This window comes from Brassica napus, chromosome C3 (genome assembly GCF_020379485.1).
Source record: "Brassica napus cultivar Da-Ae chromosome C3, Da-Ae, whole genome shotgun sequence".
Taxonomy (NCBI): domain Eukaryota; kingdom Viridiplantae; phylum Streptophyta; class Magnoliopsida; order Brassicales; family Brassicaceae; genus Brassica; species Brassica napus.
In genome coordinates this window covers 24,271,644-24,287,792 of record NC_063446.1, presented here as the reverse complement: position 1 = coordinate 24,287,792, position 16,149 = coordinate 24,271,644, and the positions used below count along the sequence as shown (strand labels likewise).

General features: G+C 38.8%; 1 protein-coding gene and 1 non-coding gene across 3 annotated transcripts; one reads left to right on the top strand and one right to left on the bottom strand.

The window, feature by feature from the left end:
• Window positions 1-4,767: 4,767 nt before the first annotated feature.
• On the bottom strand, window positions 4,768-15,302 carry LOC125583358. 2 transcript variants are annotated; one of them, XR_007320387.1, is made up of 2 exons: window positions 5,354-15,302; window positions 4,768-5,215 (listed from the first exon to the last, which is right to left on the bottom strand). XR_007320387.1 is itself a non-coding variant. In XM_048750134.1 (2 exons), the coding sequence occupies exon 2, from the start codon at window positions 13,178-13,180 to the stop codon at window positions 7,460-7,462; it is 5,721 nt and encodes a 1,906-aa protein (XP_048606091.1). In that variant the 5' UTR covers window positions 13,181-14,504; window positions 14,643-15,302; the 3' UTR covers window positions 4,768-7,459. The 2 variants fall into 2 exon arrangements, 1 of the variants encoding a protein (XP_048606091.1); XM_048750134.1 differs by having other exon boundaries at window positions 4,768-14,504; window positions 14,643-15,302.
• On the top strand, window positions 12,432-12,538 carry LOC125584735. The gene has a single exon (XR_007321644.1). It is a non-coding gene; the product is annotated as a small nucleolar RNA R71 (small nucleolar RNA).
• Window positions 15,303-16,149: the final 847 nt, after the last annotated feature.

The window sequence follows — 16,149 nt, the reverse complement described above, 5'->3', positions numbered from 1 at the left end:
TGGTATTTCACTACAATAGCGGATTAGGTTTTGCTTTTACAGGATGTGGATGAAAAGATCGTGTATGATACTTTCAGCACATTTGGTGGCATTGCTTATAATCCTAAGGTAAAATCTTTATTGTTGTTGATAATATATTATCTGTAAGCTATGATTAATATGTCATTGTGGTGGGGAAAAAGAATGGCTGTACGCTTAAGAATCTGATGCTCCAAATTTTTTATTTCAGATAATTTGAAGTTTACAGACTGGGTCTTGGCTCCAAGTTGTCCCCGGGTCTCTGAAGCCGTTACCCTTTCCCAGTGGATCTCTCAAAGCTACATGTGAGTTTTCTTTCTTTCATTACAAACCTTGAGCTAACTAATGATGATGTCTTAAGTCTAATGTTTGTTGTTGCAGTCACCACTTAGGCTCGGAGTTAGTAAACGATTGACTCTCTTGGAAGCAAGACTCTGTTGAAACTTATATGGAATCACCAAGATGCCATCTTGTGTTGAGTCAGAGTGTCCATAGGGTAATTTTAAACATTTTAACCATGCCTGGTTTAATATAGTCTATGTTATGTTTGCAGCCTCAACCAGTGTTTATGTTCGCGAACCAAGCTGGTTTAGACATGCTAGAGACAACACTTGTAGCCTTACAAGACATTCCACTGAAAAAGATCTTTGATGAATCTGGTCGAAAGGCTCTCTGCTCAGACTTCGCCAAGCTAATGCAACAGGTAAAAAAACAAAAAAAAAACCTTACGGTCATAAGATAATGTCTGCGACTCCTTAGTTTTGTCTCTACAGGGATTTGCGTGCTTGCCTTCAGGAATCTGTTTGTCTACAATGGGGGACATGTCACTTATGAAGAAGCTGTTGCTTGGAAAGTGTTTGCTGTATCCGATAACGACAATAATAATAATTTGCATTGTCTTGCTTTCTCCTTTGTAAACTGGTCGTTTGTGTAGTCTCATCTTTGATGAGTGTATTAGTAAAGGCTAATCAAATTTACATTATAGACAACACTCTTTTTGTCGTTGTTGCGTAAGTGTCTTGTCTCTTTTTTGTTCAAATTTTCATTGTGTTTTACATATATATATTTAAGCCTTTAATCATATACTTAAAGAGAAACAAATAATCATCCGTTTTTAACGGAACTATCTTCAGAACTTCATGCACTAGCTGGTAAACCTGTCTGATGATTAACAGCAACAATCTCAGAGACATTGTTGCAACGAAGAACGTCTTGACCAAGCTTAGCACCTGCAGCTTTAAGACCTTTGAGAGAAACCGGAACGTTAAAGAGGTTGAGTGATGGAAGCTTTGAAACAAGAGGAAGTTTCAGGTTCGGTGAGAAGTTTCTAAAATCATCCATAAGCAAAGGAACTTCGAAGTCGGTTTTGTTGTGTTTCACCACGTTGTCTTTAGCTGCAATGTGAGCTGGCTCCATGTCGTTGGTTGAGAAGCTTTGTTGGTTAGGGAAGTTTGGGTAGAGACTAACTAACTCTAATGTACATCATGTCGATCAAGAACTTCTTCCAAAAAGCTTGCCAACCATTGGTTTTTGAGGTTTTCTAAACCTCATAATCAATGATATAGGAATTAAACCTAAAATAAAAATAGTTTTATAATTTTGAAAAATAGTGTTTAAATGATAATAAAATTTGATAAATTCACTAAAATACATTTTAATATCAAAACTATCTATTTAAATTATTATAAAAATCTGGCGCTAACCACTAGTTGTTTTTATAAATGCAACTACGAAAAGAAAGAGATACACACACGTTAGTGGATCATAAGCTTGGGCTTCAATACACGTATCAAATACTCAGAGATGCTTAATTTGAAATATCTACAGGTGACTGGAGCTGTGGAATTCATGAACGAGAGGCAGTGGCGGACCCAGAAGTGATTATGTCTGGTGTCAAAAACAAATAAAAATATCTTTTCTGGGTATCGAACTTGAGTTGTGTGGGTCAAGCACCTTATTTTACCAATTCTGCTACATGTTTTTTTACTGTTTTCCTACACAAAACAGATTTTTATCTTGTTTTTTGTGGTGTCAGATGACCCCACACCTCTTCAAGTGGATCGGCCCTGACTAGAGGCAAGGACATTGATCCTCTTTGGATCCCATTAATGCAGAGGTGTTGGCAAAGGTAAGCTCAACATATTGATTACCGCATAATACACTATATAACCGTTTTAATTAGTATTACGGTTCTCATTGGTTTAGATGTTCTACGTATTTGACAGCCAATGCTTGACATTAATCCGTGTTTCTTTTTTTGGTTTCTTGCACAGATACAAAGCTCAGACCCACATTCCAAGAACTGATGGAGAAGCTTGATGTTAGGAGTTTTCAATGCCCCTAAGACAAATGTTGTAGTATAGTGATTGTCGAACCAGTTCTGAGGGATATCAAAGCACCGAGAATGCAAGTACTCACTTAATCTAAGTGCAACCAATGATTTAGATGATTTTTAAGTTATGACTAAAACTAATAAGCAATAACAGGATGATACTTTCTTGACTAAGGGAAAAGAGAACCCATGGGTATAGGGATTAGACCTTGGGTGATCAAGTTTCGAACTAAGGATGACAAATGATTAATCAAACTATCTACCGTAAGCCTAGACACAATTCTAAGCAAGCTCTATGTCTAGATGAATGCTCATTTGCTAACATATCTCAAACATCAAATGTCTTTGGTTGAATAATATGAAAGCAATCATTACAAACAAGTCTATTAGCTATTTTAGCACATTTAACAACAAATGTCTTTGGCAAAGTATACTAAAAGCCTAGGAGAATTGTCTCAGGCATTTCATCAAACACCTTTCGGGTGAGAAATGCCTATTGATCAACTTTTGAGTGGCCAACTCAGAAGATGCATTAGGAATACTCTAATAGCAAGGAACAAGAATGATCTACACTAAAACATCCTAGAACTAACCTAATCACCCTTAATCTCCCTAACCCATGAATTCAAAAGGTGATTACTCACTAATCTCCATGATTCCTCTTAAACCCATATTGGATTTCAGATTAATCATGTAGAGAAATAGATAAGAAATCAACAAGAACACAAGAACATAACAATCAAAATCCAAGAGATAAACTTCTCAAGAGAGTTTTTTGTGTATTTCTCAATAGATCCCCAAAAGATTCTCTCCTCCTCGTGGCTTACAGAGTATTAAAACATAGGTTTAGAAAATAAAAACGTGCATCATGAAATGACCAAAAGGCCCTTAAGTAAAATAGAAAATCGACCCAATAATAGACGCGGAGCGACCTCGGCATGTCGCTCCGAGAGGTCGCTCTGGCCTTCGGGAGCGACCTCAGTGGGTCGCTCTGAGAGGTCGCTCCGGGCTTTGCTTCGTGTCGTCTCGCCATAGAGACGCGAGCGACCTCGGGGTGTCGCTTTGGGAGGTCGCTCCGAGAGGGGTGTGAGATGCGAGTGACCTCGGCGCGTCGCTCTGGACTGGTCGCTATGGTGAGGTCGCTCTAGGAGCTGGAGCGACTTCGCCTTATCGCTCTGAACTGGTCGCTCTAGGAGATGGAGCGACTTCGCCTTGTCGCTCTAGGAGGTCGCTCCGAAGCGTATAGGGCGAACGAGTTCATTGCGTCGCTCCGGTAGGTCGCTCTGGCTGGAGTGACTTGAGATAGTCACTCTGGGCTGGTCGCTCCAGGGTCATCTAAGACGATTCGGAGTAACGAGAACGCGAGCGACTTCATTTACTTGTCCACAAGTGAACTTTCTAGAACTCATAGGGAGAGAGGTTTGAAGATGGGAGCTCTTGGCCAAAAGAAACACAACTAGCACTCAATTCAACATCTAATCCAACATGAGCACACTCTCTTATTACACTCTAGCTTCTCTAGGCCTATCTCAACTCTTTTTGCCCTTACATTCGTCATCAAGCATCCACACATTCAAATCAACCAACTCTCACATTCATTAAGCACAAAACATCAGGTGGATTCTTGCAAATGGTCAATTGGTCTAAATCATTTGGTTGGGTAGGGGAAGGCTGATAAAGGATAAGTTTAATCCTTAAGTGTTGTAGTACTTAAGATGTCAATCCAATCTCTAGTGATTCTAAGCACTAAGAATGCAAGCCATTTATCTCAATCTAAGTGCAATCAAATGATGTTTGTTTGTAACAAGTAATAGTGCGAAATAACTTGAGTTTTAATTCAAATATAACAAAGAAGAACCAATGGGTATATAGGCAATTGATTTCAAGGTGATAGTTCTAAATCAAGGCGTCTAACTTCAAATAATCTTAACTTTCTATTGGTCTAGATTTCATTCAATTTAGATTAATCCACTCCCGTGGTAGAAACCCTTATGCAAATATGAACTAAACATCAACTTCCGTTCGTTTTGTTCACTCAAACATACATTAAGTTCTAGACTACTAACCATCTAGCAATCCTAACAACAATTCCTTGGTTATTCAAGCTAGAGCTTTACTAGGTCCATTCAAGCATTATGCAAACACTTTCGATGCCCTACAAACACTTAGAATCTAAATTAAAATGGCCAAAATTAATCTAGCATTAAGAATACTTAGTAAGCATAGAAATCTAAGCATTTAACCATTAGAACACCTTAACTCTTCCCTAATCACCCATTAATCTACCTAACCCATTGATCCTAAGGGTGATTACTCACTAATCATCTTGTTTACACTTAATCCCATGATGGATAGAAGCATAACCAAGATGATATGATATATGAAAAAAAAAACAGAAATTAGATGAAGAGAATGGCTAAAGGAAAACAAGACTTTATAACATAAACTTCAAGAACACTCCAAGAACAAATGTTTTTTCTCAAACTCTCAAAATACAAAATATGAAACTATAAAACTTTCACTCTCTACTCTTTGTTGTATTGTACTCTGTGTATTGTGTCTTCCTCCTTCCCCTTGCAGTCTCTTTTATAGCCTAAGTAAAGGAGGATGACAACACATCCATCATGTGAAAGCATAAAGCATAAAACACACTCATAAAAGTTATTCTCCACTTTCTTCCATTATAGAACACCTTTTGCCCCTTCATATGGCCAAAGTAGTCTTGCCTCTTCAGAAAAGGTAGAGAAAGTTAGGCCAAAAGAGCCACCAAACTCATGATAGACAACCCATCCCCCATGTTGCAAGCTTTAAAGAGATAAAACTCACTCATTAAAGTTTTCTCCACTTTCTCCATGTTGCACACACCTTTAGAATACCAAAAATAAGAAGAATAATGAATAGTAATGAGTTTTATAGGTTTTAAGTGAATAAAAATGAGTCTAAAGGCTTAAAATTCGAAGGCTATTGTTGATGTTGCTAGGGTGGCCGCTAGGAATGTCATACTGATATGTGTGTAGTATTTTGATCATAAATCCCTCAATACAGCTCCAAACGACTTGAAACCACCTCCATTGTAAAGCTAACTCAATTTACCATGTCTTCCCAAAAGACAAGTTTCAAAAGATATCTTTAAGACCTTCATCCATGCTTGTCTTTCACACGTTCGGTTCAAGACTCCTCGAAAGCTCCTTTTGTGCTCTAATCACCTCCAAAACTCCAAACAATTCATCCAACACCTACAAGATGCAAATGTACATGCAATAGACTCTAAATGCAAATAAATGTAAGGTTAATGCATGAATATATATGAAATAACAAAGCTAAAACTATGCAAAATCACAACACATCAACTCCCCCACACTAGTCCTTTACTTGTCCTCAAGTAAACTTTCAAGAACATGGGAAGTGATGTTTCAATACACACATGGAAATTCATGACCTTAAGAAACTCTTCAATGCCATCGTTGTGATATCCTTACAAAATCATACCAAATAGCAAGAGCAAAATGTTTTTATTAGCTCTAACTTCTCTAGGCCTATCAATTCCTTTGATCTTTTAACTCATTATCATGAATCCTCAAATCAACCAACTCTCACATTCAATAAGAAATATCATAAGTGAATTCTCGCAAATTGCCAATTGGTCCAAATCATTTGTTTTGGTGAGAAAAAAAATGGCTTAATGTGAAGAATGAGAAGGGTCCAAATACTTTTTGCTATGGTGACTTACACTCAAGAATAGGAGCTTGATCATTATGCAAAATTTATCTAAAAAAAAGAAGCAATTAATGCATACATAAATCGGTTCTCATCATTCTACCCTTTTCCTAGACAATTTTTAAGTTCTACCCTTTCTTTTCTTCATCTCAAATCCCAAATATACACTCATTTTCATCTCTTACCCAATGAACACTCTTTTCTTTTCTTTTCTTTGTCTTAACAACTATGTATCTTAGCTCAAAATTTTTTTTTCCCCATTTTTTTTTTTCTTTTTGGGGTTTTTATTGACACAATCTGAGCTATCTTCTTAATTTTTTTTTTTTTTAGTTGTTTTAGACACACTTTTTGATTCATTTCCTTTACATAATCTTTCCCAATTCAATCCCCAAGATCAAAATAATTAAAGCACATCATTCCAACCACCATCCTAGATGCTAGCCCAAAAGAGGTCCTAATGCTAGCAAGAGATGAGAACAAATCAATGTCGCTCCTAATACTTTCAAGATTTTGCACATGACAAGCTTTCACAAAAAGACCTCACTCAACAATTAATGATGGTTTGAAAGAAGGGAAGGGTTTAGGGTATGGACTACCACTTGAGTTGTCAAAAAGATTGGTAAAACGGTTTATACAAGCTCAAGTGTGTGTAAAGCCATGATTTAGTACTCAAGAGACCATAAGCAAGAAGCATTAAGTTCATTTAAGTCAACTAAGATCGGAGTTGGTTTCAAAGAGTAAGATTCAATGAGTCTTAAGAGGAGTTTTCAAGGCTCGAAGTCTACAAGAAATTCAGAAGAAGCTCAAGCTACTTATTATGATTCAAAAGGGTATCAACAATGAGTTCATTGCATGAGTCCTTTGTAAGGATTTTACCTATGCATTCTATATGATCTAGACTCAAACCTAAAGATGCAAATGATATAACTAAATGTTTTTTTTTTTTGTAATTTTTGGAATTTTGCAAATTTTTATGGATTTTCTATGCAAATGGATATGCAATGCTTATGACAAGTAAACAAAACAGAAAACATGTGAGATAAGTAGACTCTCCCCCCCACACTTACTTCACACAGTCTCTTGTGTGAGAGCAAGGTGAAAGAAGAGGTCTAGAAGAAACAAACATGAAAACTATATATTTCCAATGGTTGTAGAGACACTTAGCTTGGAGTTGCTAGATGGAGTTGAATAATTTTAACACTTGTAGGTTTGCTGGATGGCCATCTTTCTTCTTTGATTAAGTGGAGAATCACCTGAAAATTTTAAACACACTTATCAAACACACAAAAGAAAAACCACACAAGTTAAACAGTAATATATATAGGGATAGATGTGGGACTTCCTCCCAAGTGAGCTTGTTTTAAGTCTCTAGCTTGACTACCCCTTTTTGGTTTAGGCTGGTTTGGGATCGGTAAGTGGAACCGAGGTTCCTTCCTTCTCAGGTGTGGCCGCCATGTACAGCTTGACTCTTTGGCCATTCACTGTAAAGTCCCCACCGGTCTTGTTCCAAAGCACAATTGCTCCATATGGCCTCACTTCTTTGATCTTGAAAGGGCCGGACCATCTTGACTTAAGTTTTCCAGGGAACAACTTCAATCGAGAGTTGAAGAGCAACACTTGATCTCCAATGTTGAACTCCCTCTTCAGGATCTTCTTGTCATGGAATGCCTTGGTCTTTTCTTTGTAAATCCTTGAGTTCTCAAAAGCATCAAGTCGAATCTCATCAAGCTCATGGAGTTGGAAAAGTCTTTTCTCTTTGGCACTCTTGATGTCAAAGTTCAGCATCTTAACAGCCCATAATGCCTTGTACTCAAGCTCCACTGGCAGATGGCAAGCTTTCCCATAGACAAGATTGAAGGGAGTGGTTCCCAAGGGTGTCTTGAAAGCAGTCCTATAGGCCCAAAGTGCATCATCAAGCTTTGTAGACCAATCCTTCCTTGTTGTCCCCACAGTCTTCTCCAAAATGGACTTTATCTCCCTGTTGGAAATCTCAACTTGGCCACTTGTTTGGGGATGATAAGCAGTTGCCACCTTGTGCTTGACACCATTCTTCTTAAGAAGGTTCTCAAAAAGTTTGTTGATGAAGTGGGTGCCTCCATCACTGATCACAACTCTTGGGACTCCAAACCTTGGGAAGATAATGCTCTTGAACATCTTGAGGACAACCTTAGCATCATTGGTTGGGCTGGCTATAGCTTCCACCCATTTGGAGACATAATCCACAGCAACAAGAATGTATTCATTACCATAGGAAGATGGGAATGGTCCCATGAAGTCAATGCCCCACACATCAAACACTTCCACTTCCAAGATAGGATTTTGAGGCATCTCATTTCTCTTGGTGATGTTCCCTCTCCTTTGGCATGGGTCACACCTTGACACAAACTCTTGTGTGTCTTTGAACATATGGGGCCACCAAAATCCTGCTTGTAGCACCTTGGAGACAGTCTTGAAGGTGGCAAAGTGACCTCCATAGGCTGATCCATGGCAGTGTGTGAGGATTCCTTCCACCTCCTCTTGAGCTACTACTCTTCTATAGATTTGATCTTTGCAAAGAGTGTAGAGGTAAGGCTCGTCCCAGTAGTATCTCTTCACATCCTTGAAGAACTTCTTCCTTGCATAGCCTGTCAGATTCAATGGTTCCCTTCCACATGCCAAGTAGTTCACTAGATCAGCATACCATGGGCCTGTTTCATCAATTGCCTTCATTTCTTCAATCTTCCTTCCAGTCTCACAAGCTGTGACCATTGCTTCTATAGCCATAATCTGCTCTTCAGGGAGTCCCTCATCAATAGGAATCCCACACTCCACTCTTAATCTTGAAAGGTGATCAGCTACACCATTCTCCACTCCTGGCTTGTCCTTGATTTCGAGATCAAACTCTTGTAGTATTAATATCCATCTGAGCAGCCTTGGCTTGGCATCCTTCTTGGCTAGTAGATGTCGTAGTGCAGCATGATCAGTGTATACAATGACCTTAGACCCTACCAGGTAGCTCCTGAACTTCTCGAAGGCATAGACAATTGCCAACAGCTCCTTCTCAGTTGTGGCATACTTCATTTGGGCATCATCAAGTGTTCTACTAGCATAGTAGATCACATGTGTCTTCTTGTCCTTCTTTTGCCCCAAGACTGCCCCCACAGCATAGTCACTGGCGTCGCACATGATTTCGAAGGGTAGACTCCAATCTGGTGGTTGAACTATTGGGGCACTGGTGAGCTCCTCCTTCAGCTTCTTAAAGGCTTCTAGGCATTCTTCATCAAAGTTGAAGATGATCTCCTTGCACAGCAGCTTGGTCAATGGTCTAGCTATTTTGGAGAAGTCTTTGATGAACCTTCTGTAGAAACCAGCATGGCCAAGGAAGCTTCTTATATCCTTCACTGTTCTTGGTGGAGCTAGACCAACCATGACATCTATCTTGGCTTTGTCCACTTCAATTCCTTTCTCAGAAACTTTGTGTCCAAGAACAATCCCTTCCTTGACCATGAAGTGACACTTCTCCCAATTGAGCACCAGGTTAGTGTCCTCACATCTCTGTAATACCCTGCAAAGATTTGACAAACAAGTAGCAAACGAAGAACCGTATACAGAAAAATCATCCATAAACACCTCCATTACATCCTCAATAAGATCAGAGAAAATCGACATCATTGCTCTTTGGAATGTTGCTGGTGCATTGCACAGTCCAAATGGCATCCTTCGATATGCAAAGGTACCATAAGGACAAGTGAATGTCGTTTTCTCTTGGTCATTTGGGTGTATAGGGATTTGGAAAAATCCAGAGTATCCATCAAGGAAACAATAATAGGGATGGTTAGCTAGCCTCTCTAACATCTGATCAATGAATGGTAAAGGGAAATGATCCTTTCTAGAGGCTGCATTCAGTTTTCGATAGTCAATGCACATCCTATGTCCAGTTATTGTTCTTGTTGGTATTAACTCATCATTTTCGTTCTTAACAACTGTTATGCCACCCTTTTTAGGAACTACATGCACAGGTGAAACCCAATTGCTATCAGAGATAGGATAGATCACACCAGCATCTAACAATTTGATTATCTCTTTTTTAACAACATCTTTCAAATTAGGATTTAATCTTCTTTGGTGTTCAATTGAAGTTTTAGATTCATCCTCTAGATGTATCCTATGCATGCACAAAGATGGTGAGATTCCTTTAATGTCATCAAGTGAGTATCCTAGTGCTTTTCTATACTTTTTAAGTTCATTTAAAAGCATAGACAATTCATTCTCAGTCAGCTCACTACTCACAATGACAGGATATGTCTCATTAGGTCCAAGGAAAGCATACCTTACACCATCGGGAAGAGGTTTAAGCTCCACTTTTGGTGCCTTGAGCTCACTCCAATCAGCTTCATGGAGGTTCTCTTGAATGTCTGCTGAGGCAGCATGTTGAGTCACTTGTGGCAACTCCATGAACTCATCTTCTCCATCCTCCTCAAGGTGAACATCTAGCCTTCTTACTAGCTCATCACTCTCCTTGTTTTCAATCATTTGGGTCTCTCTTTCAATGGTCAGGGCATGTTGAAGAGAGTCCTCAATCGCTAACTCCTCAAGGAAATCATCAGCCAAGACATCCATCTCATCAATGTAGAATATTTCTCTTTGAGTTGTGGGCTTCTTCATCATCTCCTTGATATCAAAATGGAGAGTGTGATCTTTTTCAAGGTGGAGATCAATTGTGCCATCTCTCACATTCACCATTGCTCCAGCAGTTGCCAAGAAAGGTCTTCCAAAGATCAAAGGATCTCTAGGCTCTTCATCCATCTCAAGCACTACAAAGTCAGTAGGCACTTCACAATTTCCTATCTTGACAGGAAGATCTTCTAGGATGCCAATGGGGAGCTTGACAGATCGATCAGCTAGCACCAAAGAGATCTTGCACTTTTTATATTGTGTAAACCCAAGCTTCTTGGCAATGGATAGTGGCATGAGGCTGACACTTGCTCCCAAATCACATAGACATCTCTCAAATGTCAAAGGTCCAATGGCGCATGGCAGGGTGAAACTACCAGGGTCTTCTAGCTTCCTTGGGACAGTCAGTCTCTGAATAATGGCGCTGCACTCATGAGTAAGAATCACCATCCCTTCCATCTCTTTCTTCTTTTGTTCTACAGCATCTTTCAAGAACTTGCTGTATTGTGGAACCAGCATAAATGCATCAATTATGGGCATGGTGAGATGAACTTCACTCATTTGCTTGTCAAACAAGGCTTTGTACTTCTCTAGGAGTTGCTTCTTGAATCTTCCAGGAAAGGGAAGCTTTGGCTCATAGGGAGGAGGAGTGAACAATTTCTCCTTTGTTGATGTAGCAGCCTCATTTTTGTTCTCAACTTTCTCCTCTCCAATCTTTCTCTTGCCCTTAGCTTCAACTATCTTCTCCAAGATTTCCTCATTAGTCTTCTCATCCACAATCACCACATCATCATCTACATTGATGACCACCTCCCCACCTTGTTTCTCATTATCCTTAATGAGAACTTTAGGAGGCAACTCTCTTCCACTCCTTAGGGTGATTGCCTTTATTGTCTCCTTTGGGTTTTGTTCAGGCTTTCCAGGTAGGGAACCTTGTTGGCGACTTGAGCTGGCTGTCATAGAGACAAACTGGTTCTCCAAGGCTTTGAACTTGTTGTTTAGATCATGGTAATTCCCATCAATCTTGTTGTGGAGATTTTTCAGCTCATACCCTAATTGTTTCTCACTTCTTGCTTGTCCCTCCAATAATTGTTTCAGCATAGCTTCAGTACTACTCTCTTGTGGAGGTTGTGTTGATGATCCAGCTTGGTCTTGTGCAGGTTGACTTGGTTTTGGTGAGAATCCAGGAGGGAAGTTCTGTTTGGGTTGGTAACCACCTTGGTTGTTGTTGTAGAATGGCTTAGGCTGATTGTTGTAGAATGGTCTTGGCTGGTAGTTGTTGAATGGCTTCTGTTGGTTGTTGTAGAAGGGTTTCTGTTGGTAGTTGTTCTGGTATTGATAGTCAGGCTCCTTCTTGTACCATGTACCCTGAGCATTGACATAGTACATATCTTCTTGGCATTCTACTCTATCAACTTCAGCAACCATATGTAACTCCTCTTTCTTGGTCTTTTCTGATAGTAGCATGTCAATCTTGTCTTGAAGTGCTTTCAGCTCTCTCTTTGTGGTCATATCTTCTCCTCCACCACCTCTGTCTCTTCTATCATATTCATCATTGTAGACAGAGTCACTCTGTGTCATGTTCTCCAAGAGTTCTAAAGCATCTTCCACAGTCCTCCCCAAGAAGTTTCCATTGCTTGCAGTGTCAAGCTGGCTTTTGAATTTAGGCAAGACTCCTCTGTAGAAAGTGCTTAGCAAGCTCTCATTGTTGAAGCCATGGTGAGGACATTGAGACAGGTAGCTTCTGAATCTCTCCCATGCGTCTAAAAATCCTTCAAGTCCTCTTTGTTGAAAACCAGAGATCTGATTTCTAAGGTTGGCAGTCCTTGTAGCTGAGAAGAACTTGTTGAGGAAGGCCTTCTTGCATTCATCCCAAGTGGTGATAGTATCACTTGAGATGTTTTTCTCCCAAGTGTGAGCCTTGTCTCCCAAAGAGAAGGGAAACAATCTGAGCTTGAAAGCATCCTCTGAAACTCCATTTGTTTTTGACAAGCCACAGTACTTATCAAATCTGTCAAGGTGATCTAGTGGGTCTTCCAAGGCAAGTCCATGGTACTTGTTGTTTTCAATCATGTTGATGAGGCTTGACTTGATCTCGAAATTGTTGTTGGCAACTGGCGGTGCCCTAATGCCCAACCTATTCCCATTTATGTTAGGTTGATCATAAGTGCCAATGGATCTTCCCAGGCGTTGTTGATTTTGAGGCCTAAGGTTTGCAGCTCCTTGGCCATGTTCCTCTTGAGCAGCTCCAGGAGGAACTCCTTGGACATTTTGTCTATGATCATCAACTTCATAGACACCTTCCGGTTGATTCGGGTTTCTCTCCATCTCAAGCCCCAATCTATGTAAGTGGGCTTGCTTTTCTCTTTCTCTTCTCTGTCTTCCCAACTCTCTTTCTAAGGCTTTGATGTTGTCCACTCTTGGTGCAAGATTTGTTGATCCTTTGCTTCTCAAGTTCATGCACCTGTCATCCAAATAGAGATGAAGATAGATAATTAGTAACTTAAAAATGAAAAATAAGACTTAGTCTCAAGTAATGACCAAATCCTAATGTCAAAATCAATCTAGAGAATGGCAACGGCGCCAAAACTTGATAAAGGATAAGTTTAATCCTTAAGTGTTGTAGTACTTAAGATGTCAATCCAATCTCTAGTGATTCTAAGCACTAAGAATGCAAGCCATTTATCTCAATCTAAGTGCAATCAAATGATGTTTGTTTGTAACAAGTAATAGTGCGAAATAACTTGAGTTTTAATTCAAATATAACAAAGAAGAACCAATGGGTATATAGGCAATTGATTTCAAGGTGATAGTTCTAAATCAAGGCGTCTAACTTCAAATAATCTTAACTTTCTATAGGTCTAGATTTCATTCAATTTAGATTAATCCACTCCCGTGGTAGAAACCCTTATGCAATTATGAACTAAACATCAACTTCCGTTCGTTTTGTTCACTCAAACATACATTAAGTTCTAGTCTACTAACCATCTAGCAATCCTAACAACAATTCCTTGGTTATTCAAGCTAGAGCTTTACTAGGTCCATTCAAGCATTATGCAAACACTTTCGATGCCCTACAAACACTTAGAATCTAAATTAAAATGGCCAAAATTAATCTAGCATTAAGAATACTTAGTAAGCATAGAAATCTAAGCATTTAACCATTAGAACACCTTAACTCTTCCCTAATCACCCATTAATCTACCTAACCCATTGATCCTAAGGGTGATTACTCACTAATCATCTTGTTTACACTTAATCCCATGATGGATAGAAGCATAACCAAGATGATATGATATATGAAAAAAAAAACAGAAATTAGATGAAGAGAATGGCTAAAGGAAAACAAGACTTTATAACATAAACTTCAAGAACACTCCAAGAACAAATGTTTTTTCTCAAACTCTCAAAATACAAAATATGAAACTATAAAACTTTCACTCTCTACTCTTTGTTGTATTGTACTCTGTGTATTGTGTCTTCCTCCTTCCCCTTGCAGTCTCTTTTATAGCCTAAGTAAAGGAGGATGACAACACATCCATCATGTGAAAGCATAAAGCATAAAACACACTCATAAAAGTTATTCTCCACTTTCTTCCATTATAGAACACCTTTTGCCCCTTCATATGGCCAAAGTAGTCTTGCCTCTTCAGAAAAGGTAGAGAAAGTTAGGCCAAAAGAGCCACCAAACTCATGATAGACAACCCATCCCCCATGTTGCAAGCTTTAAAGAGATAAAACTCACTCATTAAAGTTTTCTCCACTTTCTCCATGTTGCACACACCTTTAGAATACCAAAAATAAGAAGAATAATGAATAGTAATGAGTTTTATAGGTTTTAAGTGAATAAAAATGAGTCTAAAGGCTTAAAATTCGAAGGCTATTGTTGATGTTGCTAGGGTGGCCGCTAGGAATGTCATACTGATATGTGTGTAGTATTTTGATCATAAATCCCTCAATACAGCTCCAAACGACTTGAAACCACCTCCATTGTAAAGCTAACTCAATTTACCATGTCTTCCCAAAAGACAAGTTTCAAAATATATCTTTAAGACCTTCATCCATGCTTGTCTTTCACACGTTCGGTTCAAGACTCCTCGAAAGCTCCTTTTGTGCTCTAATCACCTCCAAATTTCCAAACAATTCATCCAACACCTACAAGATGCAAATGTACATGCAATAGACTCTAAATGCAAATAAATGTAAGGTTAATGCATGAATATATATGAAATAACAAAGCTAAAACTATGCAAAATCACAACACATCAAAGGCTTTTATCTAAGAGAGTCAAGAGGTTCAAGATATATGATCTTTAAGGTGGTTTACTCTTGAAACAAGTAGCCTTGACATTGCACATAATATATCTAAGAAAGAGACCAACTCATGCATACAATGCTCAATCTCCATTGTTCTACCCTTTTCCCAAACATACAAATCACACAATCATTTTCCAATGTCAAAACCAACTCACATCTCTCACCAAAAGATCCTAAGAACATTAACTCCTTCTCTTTGAAATATACAAGGGATTTTTCACAACCTCAAAACATTACTTAGCTCCTAACAACTTTGCTAGCCCCCTTTCTCTTTCTTTTTCTTTTCTTTTCATATTTTATTTCTTTTTTTTTTTTTTAAATGGGGGCCAAGACTTTTCATAACTTGAGCTAGAGGTTTTTCTACTTATCCCATAAGACAATTCACTTAAACACAAAGAGTCATTTCTTTTCCTTTTTCATTGCTCCCAAATCATAATCACAACTCTCACCCCCACCTATAGCTAGACAATAAAGTTCCCAATCTAGCAAGAATGAAGATCAAGCATTGTCGTTCCCGATACTCTGAACATTATGCACATGTAAGACTTTCCGAAGAGGGCCTCACTCATCAAACAATGAAAGCTTAAAAGAAGGGAAAGGTTTTGGGAGTGGTCTACCACTAGAGTTTGTCAAAATAAGATTGGCATAAAGGATGTGACAACTCAAGTGTGTATAACCATGACTCAGTACACAAGGGGCCATGAGCAAGAAGTATTAAGTTCGTTCAGTTCAAATAAGGTTGTAGTTGACTTCAAAGACTGAGTTTCAGCAATCAATAAGTTTCAGGAAGAGTCTTCAAGGCTCGAAGCATACAAGTGTTTTTGAGAGGTGCAAAAGCTACTCAGGTGCAACGTAGTGTTCTTTACAAGGCATTTAAAGTCATTGCTCCCAATGCAACCTATATGCTCTAGACTCTCCTAGAAATGCCAATGATGCAAACTAAATGAATTTTTTTTTCTTGTGCAAATATATATGTATAATGCAATGCATGAGACTCAAATCATCATAGCAAACGTGATCAAATACTTGGTACCTCCCCCAAACTTAAATGACACAGTCTCTGTGTTGTCAAGGAGAGAGAGATACCCAAAAAGAGAAAACTAATATGCAAA